This window comes from Scardinius erythrophthalmus, assembly GCF_964197995.2.
Source record: "Scardinius erythrophthalmus genome assembly, chromosome: 14".
Taxonomy (NCBI): domain Eukaryota; kingdom Metazoa; phylum Chordata; class Actinopteri; order Cypriniformes; family Leuciscidae; genus Scardinius; species Scardinius erythrophthalmus.
The window spans coordinates 24,528,299-24,539,905 of record NC_138234.1 but is presented as its reverse complement, the minus strand read 5'-3'; the positions used below and the strand labels follow the sequence as shown (position 1 = coordinate 24,539,905).

General features: G+C 41.2%; 1 protein-coding gene across 1 annotated transcript in view; it reads left to right on the top strand.

The window, feature by feature from the left end:
• The first annotated feature begins 2,757 nt into the window (after positions 1-2,757).
• The window catches only part of tle2b (TLE family member 2, transcriptional corepressor b), a 47,809-nt gene continuing 38,959 nt past the window's right edge, over positions 2,758-11,607 (top strand). The window contains exons 1-4 of the mRNA XM_081385241.1: positions 2,758-2,784; positions 3,556-3,757; positions 4,170-4,233; positions 4,333-5,115. Coding sequence (XP_081241367.1) covers positions 5,092-5,115 — 24 coding nt within the window. The 5' untranslated portion in view covers positions 2,758-2,784; positions 3,556-3,757; positions 4,170-4,233; positions 4,333-5,091. The remainder of the gene's footprint in view (positions 2,785-3,555; positions 3,758-4,169; positions 4,234-4,332; positions 5,116-11,607) is intronic.

Sequence of the window (11,607 nt, the reverse complement as noted above, 5' to 3'; positions counted from 1 at the left end):
GTTTTAGCATGCTTCTAGTATGTTGTTAGCATGTTTAGCACTTGCTGGCACTTTTTTATATGTTATTAGGAGTCCATAACAGTGTTAAACATGTCACTTCCTGTTGCCAGCAGGTGGCGCTATGACTATAACTGAATATGAGCATGGCCATGTGTTCAGGGCAGAACTCTTATCAAACGTGTGAAGTTTGGGGCAGATTGGACATTCCATGCCTGAGTTACAGCAACTTCCTGTTTCATGGCGAAACATCGAAATTTGTAAGGCCGCCGAGGACCCGCCCTTTGACGAAAACTCAAGATCTTCGCAATTTAACGTCGCAAAGGCCTTAAGATTACACTCACCAAATTTGAAGATGATCAGATTAAAACTGTAGGAGGAGTTCGTTAAAGTACGAGGCCTGAAAATGGCAAAAACTGCACAAAAATCTGAGAGGAAGTTCAAAATGGCTGACTTCCTGTTGTGTTTAGGGCTATGCTCCAAGAGACTTTTTTGTAGGTATTAGGTCATTACATGTATGTACCGAATTTCGTGCACGTACGTGGAATGTTGCGGGAGGCGCACTCCGTTGAACTTTTATAGGTGGCGCTATCGAGCCATTTTGCCCCGTCCAATTCTGAAACCTATGTCAGATGTAAATTTTCGCCAGTTCTGACGCGTGTGCAAAGTTTCGTGAGTTTTCGAGCATGTTTAGGCCCTCAAAAATGCAATTCAATGCGGAGAAGAAGAATAATAATAATAATAATAATAATAATAATAAACAGAGCAATTCCAAGAGGGTCCTCACACCATCGGTGCTCGGGCCCTAATAATAATAATAATAATAAACAGAGCAATTCCAAGAGGGTCCTCACACCATCGGTGCTCGGGCCCTAATTACAAAGGCCGCAAGAACAGTAATTTTGAATTCAGAACTGCATACTTGTATACTACTCATACTACTTTTACCATTTCTTACTATGGCAGAAATAGTAGTATGCAAGTGTGTCATTGTCTATTGTCAGTAGTGTATCGATGTATGAAGCACAGCTCACACAGAAGCTTTCTGTTGGTCAACTCGGCGAGTCCGGGGGACATACTTGAACCCGTTCCGAAATCCCTCATGCGGAAATTCCCGATCGCGTGAGTTCCTTCTAAAATTCGGCAAACAACGGTAAAAACAGTTGCATCCAGGGCAGTGCACATGGCCCTGCAGCGGACGGACCTGAGGGGGAACACGATCGCGAACGGTACCCACCCCCCCGGAAGCGATATTTTTTTCCCCAGGATGGTAGGGGAAGACTCATGAATATTCATTAGGGAAGTCATCCCTGATTGGTCTTAACCCCAGTGATGGGTAGGTTTAGGGCGGGGTTAGGGGTTGCTCATCAGACCCCCAGTGGTGGGTAGGTTTAGGGGTGGGGTTAGGGGTAGGTCATCAGACCAATCAGGGATGACTTCCCTAATGAATATTCATGAGTCTTCCCCTACCATCCTGGGAAAAAAAATATCGCCCCCCGGAACGCTATCGGACAGAGGGGGACCCGCTTCTGCTACCTCGCACTGGGCCCCGCCCCATGCTTGAGACGGCCCTGCCAAATTATTGTTGGAAACTGCTACCTGATTGCCTAATCCTAACCCCACCCCCTAATCTTAACTCCACCCCCACACCTAATCCTAAACCTACCCATACTGGGGGCATAGGGGGTAATTATCTGGAATTCGGAACAACACTGGTCTCAATGTAGGACTATTATTAGCATACCCATATGTTTGCTAAAGGTCTGTCTGTGTGTTGTAGAATGATATGTAGGCTACATTACCGAAGCAGAGAGTGTGAAAAAATAAAGAAAAGCAGCATCTTTAGATCTGTAGTTCATGACAAGCTTACAGGCAGATGACTGAGGAAAGACTGTGTGGTGTTTGATGGCGCGAGACGCTACTCCGATTCAAGCTGCCACAACAGGTGAAGCCTTAAGTTAATTACTGGAGAGAGAGGCCACACTGATGCGCTCGCTAGCTAGCTTAGCTCAGTTAAAGAATAGACCCCATCTATCACAGCAATCGATACTCTCTGACAAAGGTCGTCTCTCTTTTCTTTCATTGTGTGCAATCCGTAGGCTTACATAGGCCTACATATATGCACACATCTCACTGTAATGCTAGTATAGGCTATTGCTTTAAATGTTGTTTTACAAACATTGTTGCCATATTACAGTGAATTTTATGAAGCTTAACAAAAATAGTAGCCTACTGTGGTACCATGGTAAAGATGAAATGGTATAATAACTCCCTTTGTGTTCCACAGAGAGAGAAAAAAGCCATGCAGGTTTTGGAATAGCAGGGCAGGAGAACAATGATGACAGAATTTTCATCAGTTTAATAAACAATCTGCTCATTAATTTACAATGTTATCATGGAGCCATTATGACTCACCGAATAAAGAGAGTGTTTATTTGTTATTTCGCTTAATTGTTCAAGGCAGTCATCACTAGATGCTACACGTTGCTCATTTGTCATTAGCAGTCATAGGTGATCATTTATGCGGCGTGATTGACAGCTGGAGGCGGGAGCGCGGAATAATCGGAACTTCAATGCCCACAATCCCTGTAGACTGGGCTGCACACCGGCCACTGCCAATCAGTGGCCGCGAACGCAGCAATTGGCCCGTTTTAATCTCTGATGTCAAGCACCAACGTGGGTCCCCGAAGGTTTGATTGGTTAGATCGGATGAGTCGCTACAACCAATCAGAGAACTACTGGAGATTGCTCCACAGCCTCGAAGTTTTAAGGTGGTCTGGAAAAAAGGTGAGGGATGTGATTTATCTCGTGTAATTTACTCTTTTAAAATTTAAATAACTTGATTTATATCTAAAACACGAATAAATAAGTAGAGTAAATAAAATACAACGGGACTTATTTCTGTAATTTCCCCCGCTTATATTTTAAGTAAACATAAGACCGAAGTTTGGTCAAGAGAGCTGTCAGGACACTCGACACATTATATTCAGCAGCTTTTTGATCTTTTATAAGCTTTTATAAGTTTCTACAAATACGACTTATAAAATGTTTGTCTTGTTTGCAATATTGTTACAAATGATATATTAGGAAATTACATGCATGGAACTTTGTATCACATTATTTGAGAACGTGTGCTGATTCGGATCAAATGTGAACCAGTAATCAGAACTGATTAATTGTGGTAAATTGTGTTCATACAGGTACATATCTAAAAGACAAGCCCATTTATACCATGTTTATGGATAGATAGATAGATAGATAGATAGATAGATAGATAGATAGATAGGACAACATATGTCAAAATGTCAGAATAAGTTCTAAATGCAGCAATTCTGATACATTATCCAGTTCTTATTTCTCTAATTGTTCTTTTTTTAATCTTATTTTAAACCTGCTGAACCCTTACAGGATGCAAAAGCCTAACCAGTTCAGGGCAGATTATTGTCAAGATGGTCATTTCCATGAAGTCTGTCTGTTCTCAGCCAGCTTCACAAGTTTCGTAAAAGGTTGAAGGGAGAGAGTCGTGTGAATAATTACCTGTCTAATCCGCACAATTAGATAACGGCGATTAGGGCAATACCTGACCTGAGAGGTGTCGCAGACAGAGGGATGACTAACAAGAGACACCTCTTAGATCACGCTAATATGACGGAGGAGAACAAGAGAATGATGAAGAGATGAGAACATGGTTCAATGACTGAAATTTGCTGATGTGTCACACTAACAAACGAAGTGAACAAATTCTGGATACATCAAGAACGTGAGTATTGCAATCACAACTACATTTGCAAGTTTATTTCTCACAGGGCAGATAAATGCTCCTCTGTCAGAGGCGTGCGTGCAAATATGAGGTTGGACACAGTGCTTTCAGGGAATTGCTGGCAAATTGAATCATTCCTAATCTCTCTCATTCTCTTTCTTTCACATCCCTTGTTTTCTGCTTTGTTTTTCCCCTGAGGCAAACCTCATTGCTCAGAGGTTTCTCTTTCAATTCTCAGGAGACTGATTTGTGATCTCAGTAATACTTCACTGAAGTATGAATTTAGTCTCTGATATGATATTTCTTCTAAGAATAAATTGAGACCCAGTACAAATGTATACAAGGAATAAACATTTGAATAATTTGATGATGATGATAGTTGAGTGCGTATTGAAATCTCTTTTTATTGCAGATTTGAGCACATTTTGAGACATTGAGATCTGCTTTAGAAAAGACACATTTCTTCCTTAACTAGGGTAAGTGTTGTTTTTCAGTCGAAAAATATAAGCAGGACACTCTTCATTTAATCTAGGAAACACAACTGAGATATCTAATTTGTGTTTTTTCCCCTATAGGTCTATCTGTACGATGATATGAATATTTTGGCTGTTCAAAGCAACGATCATGTATATTTGTTTGTGTGCATGTACTGGTATCTATTTCTGTCTCTATCTCTCCGTCTAGCTATCCGTTATCTATCTCGCCTGGTCCACCTTAAGTGCAGCTTGAGCAGGCTGTCGTGTTTGTGTTGAAGCCAACAGGCACAATATATTACAGTCTAGGGCTCACTGCTGAAAAGCCTGCTGGATCTTCCAGTGACCTGCTGTTCTTTCCTGCTTTCCTGTGTGTTTTTTTTCTTCCTCTCTAGATTTAGATTAAAAACAAAGCCCGTTCCTCTTTCTCCTTTGCCTTTTTAGACCTCAGCAAAGAAGCCCTGTAGTTTAGAGGTACTGTTACAAGGTTGGAAGACTCGAATGGAGATACGTGTTTGTTTTTGTTGCTTATTGGGGACATTTGCAGAAGGACGAGACAGCTGGACTTGATTCTTCTGAATTCCCTGCTTCTCCTTGTCTCCTGATCTGTGGGGACTGAGAGCCGGACAGTAACGGAGTGGGACGTCAGGGGATTCTGGGGGGAAATCCAGTCTTAAGTGTGAGTAAGGGGATCTGTTTTAGGAGGACCCTTCGTCAGATGTGCTGACAGCCTTCAGCGGCTCAGAAAGGACAGAGCCGGGTTCCCAAACTCGATCTGGGGATCTGTCCCCTGGTGGAGGGGGACACAGGAGTTCGGAGGGTCAGCGCGTTGGCCGTCAAACCGGCATCCCTCCGGTGACCATGTACCCACAGGGCAGACACCCGGTAAGTGCTACGCTCTCTCGTTCTCCCACATGAACAAATGGGACAGATGAAGCGACTGGATGTAAGAGAGACGTCTCTTTAGGCTTTCAGCCGCACATACGCATATCACCCAGGTGTCCTCAAGAGCCAGCTGATAGAAAGTTGTGTGGGAGGAATCAAACACAATGTGTGTCTTTATTAGTTTGTGTAATAACCCTTTCTCAACGCCCCCTCTAATAGATGTCATAGTGCATTTGGGCAAATGTAGAGTGGTTTAGGTGTGTATGTGGGTGGGGTTGGATAGGGCTCACAGTGGGAAGTTTATTTGTTATCTGTTATCTGTCTAGTATATTGATGTTTCTAGAATCTAAAGAATCTACCGTACATTGCAGCCTGTTTTAAGTGTGGTACAGCGTACAAGCCTAAACTTGTAATACATGAAAGAACAAGGCGTCAGTTGTGTTTATGAATGAATGAAAGGTCCCTTGACTGATTTAGTGTGTATGTTGGACATTTCCCCCATAGACTTACTTACATTGTAAGGGTGAAGCTCACAAAACTGCCAAGGAATATCCAGAATGATAGACATTTAAACTTTTCTTCTTTTCTATCAGAAAAACAAAGTCCATTTCACATCTTCCTCACCTTACTTAGACCTCAGCAAAGAAGCCGTCAGATGTCTTTATTAATGAATGAAAGGTCCCTTGACACTGATTTAGTATGTCTCTTGTTGTATATTTGCCCCATAGAACTCTGTTGTAAGGATGAATCTCACAAAAACTATCAAGAAATGTCCAGAAAGGTTCAAATTTCACCTTAAAATCATAAGTGAAAAAAAAACATTTTAGGACCATTTTTGCATTTGATCGAGTTCATTATTTTTTAATAATTTAATTTTCGAGTTAACACGGGCATTTCTTCATGAGACCACTTACATATTTTGTTGTTGTTTTAGAAATTAAAGATACAAGACTTTAAATGCATGTTATTTTGCCTATTTTTTCATTTCTATGACCTTTTTTTTTGTGCTGAAATATGATCTGAACATTTCTTTAAGTGATTCAGCTGTAAGTACATAACTGTCAGTGGATTTTTACCCACATTCTTATTACACAGTTTGTATTTTAACCCATTACGTTCCTATAACAAACATACAAACATGTCCTGAGGTTCCTAGCCAGAGTGGTCGAATGTGTTTTATGAAACGGTGAACAAACTCCAAAGGACCAGTGAAATCTTCAGCGAGGTTTTATTTTGACCCTTATGGCCTATGAAAAATGACCTACACCAGTTAAAAGGTGTGAGAAAGGTCTGCGCGTGTAACCATGCATAAACATTGCCTTTTGTACTCACACCTTTTCTTTGTCTCTAACTTTTAAGAAATCAAGTCCATGTGTGTGAGTATTCAGTTCTCAGAAAACACAGAGACACATGCTTTTTTAAATTTTTATTAGCGGTTCTAGTTAAGCCAATCATTACTGTTACTTTTGCTCATTCTTGCTCTTAAAAATGGGGGTTCTTTTAATGCCATCTGTGGTTCTATGAACATCCATAGAAACTTTTCATTGGACAAAGGGTTATTTATAGTGGAAAAGGTCTTTAGAGTATTATAGTGTTCTTCACGCAAGAAAAAATATGGTTCTTTTAAGAACTGTTCACTGAAATATTCTTTGGGGGACCCAAATTGGTTCTTCAATGGCTAAAGAGTGTACTCATTTCTACTTGATCCAACCAACCAAAACACCCTAGAAAAACCACTTAAATCCAGTTAGAAATCCTTAACATCCACATAGGAATATCCTGGCAACCACACCTTCAAAGTTGTACTAGTCAGAGGTAGATCCATCAGTGGTTTTGTTTAACCGTTCAACACCATGCAGTGCAAATCAGATGGAGACTATCAGTGTGAGATGAGTGTGTTTGCATGTGTCGGAGTCTGCACATACCTGCCTGTTGAAAGGGTTAAGCCTGATTTGCAAGGCAAACTGCATCGGGAGGACTGGTAATTGGTTCCACTGGATTTTTGTGGTTAGTGTTATCTGAAGCAGGGGGATTGGAAGGTGGAATGAGAGGAGGTTTACTGTGCTCCGTGCTTCTGAGCCAAAAACAATAACAATAAAAAAAGCCGGGCAGGGAAAGCTCATAATCCGCTGCAGCCACACCTTCAGTTTCCGACTGTTAAAGAATGCACTTTGCATGTTTTTAGGCCTGGATATTAAGAATCTAGAGGCAATGCTGGTATTCAGTCAACATTCAAGGGTGAGAAGTCCATAGATGTCATGAGTGAGGTGTAAGAAACATGAACTGTCTGTACAGGAGATATGTGGATATGTTTGACACAACAAGAACCCGATACAAATAAGAGGCTGTAATATGAGTGTGTTAGCGCACGTAGCACATGAGGCGAGTTTGCGCTCTCGCTAACAGTACCTGTGTTTGCAGTGTGTGGATTTATGGCTCTTTCTTGGCAGGTGCTTGCGTGTTGTATCAGGATGAGAACATTTATATAGTTACTGAGTTCATGATCTAATGGTGAAGATGGCATAAAGAGAAAATTCAACAGTCCTTGGTTCATCAACGTTACGTCATTTAGTTTCAGATATGATAAAAGCGGTTCAGTGAGCAAGCCAGAAATTCAGAAATGTTAAATAAACGGTTAATAAGATTCATTCATTTGGTAATCGGAGTACACTTATTGTGCCGTATATTTTTGATTCATTAAAAGAGCCGCTTCAAAAGATTCATTGTTCAAGAATCTGACTATATTTAAGGTCATGCTTGTTATTCACCCCCCAAAAAATCTTGGCTAGCATTTGTTTGGGAATCAGATTACATTGCTCGCTCTGCATGTTTTTAATTCATTATAATGAATAGGCTCAAGTTCAGATTAATTTGTTCGGAAATTAGACTAGATTTTCTAAAACAAACCATTTGTTTGAAAATCAGGCTAAACTGGTTCATTACTCAAATTGAGAATAATATTACTCTAGTGTGTTTTTGATTCACAAAAAAATTAACTGTAATCAAACTAAAAGTTAATTTAGTTCTGGTTTTAAATATCGCACCTGAAAAATGTTTCCTCACTTCCCAACCCTTTATTATGACTTTATAGCTGCTTTGATAGTTAATACATTCTTTAATTCTCTGTAACTTTTATTCATACATGTTTTTTTAGTGTTATTGCGTGTGTGTGTGTGTGTGTGTGTGTGTGTGTGTGTGTGTGTGTGTGTGTGTGTGTGTCTGAGAGTGAATGCCATCTTTCGGTTGCACTGATGTGATGGCCAAGTGAAAAATGTGGCCAAATTCCATGGCCACAAAATTCACATATGCTCATTTAATGAGCTGATAGTTTGGGCTGGTTTGCTCATTTTTACTCACTGCCGTATTGTTTTAGTAAATGTTTTTATTCTGGCCACATTTGGATGTTAAACTTGGTTTCATATCTTCACACTCTTTTATTGTCTCTCTTTCGTGTTGGTCGGAAACACACATATAAGGATTTCTTTCTTTCTTTCTTTCTTTCTTTCTTTCTTTCTTTCTTTCTTTCTTTCTTTCTTTCTTTCTTTCTTTCTTTCTTTCTTTCTTTCTTTCTTTCTTTCTTTCTTTCTTTCTTTCTTTCTTTCTTTCTTTCTTTCTTTCTTTCTTTCTTTCTTTCTTTCTTTCTTTTTCTCTTCAGCTCAATCCATTGGCGATTTACTCTGTAAAGTATAAAAGCTGTTTTCTCTGCCTGCCAATCCACGGTTCCTAATCCAGTATTGGACAGCGATGGCTTTTACTCTGCCTCACAAAGCGAGCCACTCCAGAGCCGCATTGTCATTGAGTCGCCAAGATATAGTCTAGAGCAGCTACCCGATGTCCAGCATTCAATGGGGTTTAAGATCAGGTGAAAGCTTCAGATATGATGAGCAAAAGTGGAAGTGGAGAGTCGTTTAATGAGCCGGTTTGAGGTATACCTGCTGAACTCAAGCACCTCAAAATGATTGTATCCTGGGAATTGTAGTCGGTTTGTGGAGACAAGGTCTTGCAGGACTGGGCAGGAAAGAAAGACGAGTTTTTAGAGTGCGAGATCACACTCACACATTCACCCAGATCCCCCCGAGATCACACTGACACTTCTCTTCCTCCCACTCTCTGGTGATCCTCATCTATTCGTGCGCCTTTTCGCACTAAATATTTCACCAGCGGATGATTATTTCATGGATGTCTCCATCCCAGCCTGTCTGCGAGGATGCGAGCTGAAAACTGCTCCGTATTTGTCTCGGTCGTTCCTTTTTCGACGTGTCTCCTCCTTCAAGCCGATTTAAGACATTGTATCCAAAATAGCAACTCGAGCAGTGATATATGAGATGATCGGAGTGGGCGATTGGGAGAGATTTCATTTCCCACCATTGTTATGGGATCTGCTCATCTCTCTCACTCCCTTTGACCTCCCTTAGAAGATAATCTCCAGTAATTCTAGGCTAGCTTGCTGCAGCTCGTCTAAATTGTGATTGACTAGCTGCTGTCCCACATGGCTTGCTGTCTGCCTCGTCCCCCTCCGTCCAGATTAACCGGATCAGTTTTGGATTTCAGGATTCCCCCTCCTTCTGTCCGACACACACTGTTGTGTCTAAACAGACACTCTTTTTTTTATATGCAAGTTTTGCATGTATGTTGTGAATCCCTCCAATTTAAGTCCGAACTAATCTATTTTTATAATAACTAAAAGCAAAGAAAGATGCTTTGTTTTTTAGTTATTTGCAGTGCTAATTACTGTTGCTCATAAAGTACTCAGCATTATCATTGTTTTGATGTAAATCACTCGGCACCATTTGACCATCAGACCTGATAGGACAGGTTTTTTCTTGGGCCTGTAAGTAACCACCTAACAACCACCCAGAACACCCTAACAACTGCATAGCAACACCCTGGCAACCACTTATCATCAATGCATTAACAATGCTCTAGCAACTGAATAGCAACACCCTGGTAATCACCCATAGCATTCTAGTAACCACATGTCAAGTGTACAGGAAATGTGCAGCAACGCCCCAGCAACCACATACCACCACTCTGGCATCTGCATAACAACGCTCTGGCAACCACCCACAACACCCTGGCAATCATTCACGACATCTGAGCAACCACATAGCAACACCCTAGCAACTGCAGTCAATGCCCAGGCTACCACTCACAATATGGCAACCGCATAATAATTCTCTGGCAACTGCATAACACCACACTGACAGCTACATAGCAACACTCTAGCAACCACCCACAACACACTATCAACCGCATAGCAACACCCCGGCAACCACCCACAACATCCTAGCAACCGCATTACAAGATCCTAGCAACTGCATAGCAACAGCCTGGCAACCGTGTAGCACCACACGGCGACAGTGTAAAAGTAACCCAATTCCATGGGAAAACCGTGGCAACACAGCACAACACCCTAGCAAATGCTTAGCAACCATTCCCAACACTAGCATTGTGGAAGCTGGTTCTGCTCAGAAACTACACATTTCCTTCAGAAAATGTAAAAATGGAATATTTTTTGAGAAATGATTAAATTGTCACAGTAATTTAAATGAGACACTTCCTCTAAACGTTCTAGTAATATTTAATTCCTGGTTCTTGTGTTGTGGTGTGGCGTTCAGGACAGTTAGGCCTACTACTCACACACACACACACACACACACACACACACACACACACACACACACGCACACGCATGTTTGAATGAATGAGGGTCAGTAGGGATATGATGACGCTCCCCCTCCCTCTATCCACACACAAACACTGTGGGGTGTGTACTGAACTCATCCAGTCAGCTGTTCTCCTGCAGCTTAATTACTTGAAAGCTCACCGAGTGTCTGACCTCCACCGTTAGCCTAATTGAAATTTAATTGAATTTCGCTTGTCTAGACTAATTAAGCTCCTACTGAAACCGCCAATCTTCAGCCGCTCACCGGACAGCGAGCTTCAGAGAGAGAACTGTAAGCCCGGAGGAGTGCAGGACAAAGGCGGCCATTTTAGGAAGCAGCTGACAGAATGGCAAACGTGTTTAAAAATAGCAAAGGAAAGGACTCTGGTCTTAATGAGGAGGAGAAGTAGGATCAGATTAAAGCATGTAGGTCTTGCTCATAGATGGGCCCACACATGCAATGTTTTCAGATGGAAAATGTGTGGATGTGGTGAACATGGTAACGTGTTAAACAATTCAGAGTACTACGCACTTATTTCAGTAATCTCTGCAATTGATTCGTTAGTCTTTCTGATTCATTAAAAAAAACTGCTCAGAAGAATCATTCATTCAGGAATCAAACTAGTCTTAACTCTTTAGCCGGCATCGATAATCACACACTCTAAGTAGCTACTGCATTTTAAAAAGAACTTTGTGAGTGTTAAAAAGTGTGTTCTGTGTAGTGTGAGTGAAATTCGGACCTATACTACATCCGCCATGTTGTCATTGTCATGTGACCAACTTGCTTCTCTGCCATTCACAACTCCTCTCCCGTGGCCTCATGGGAT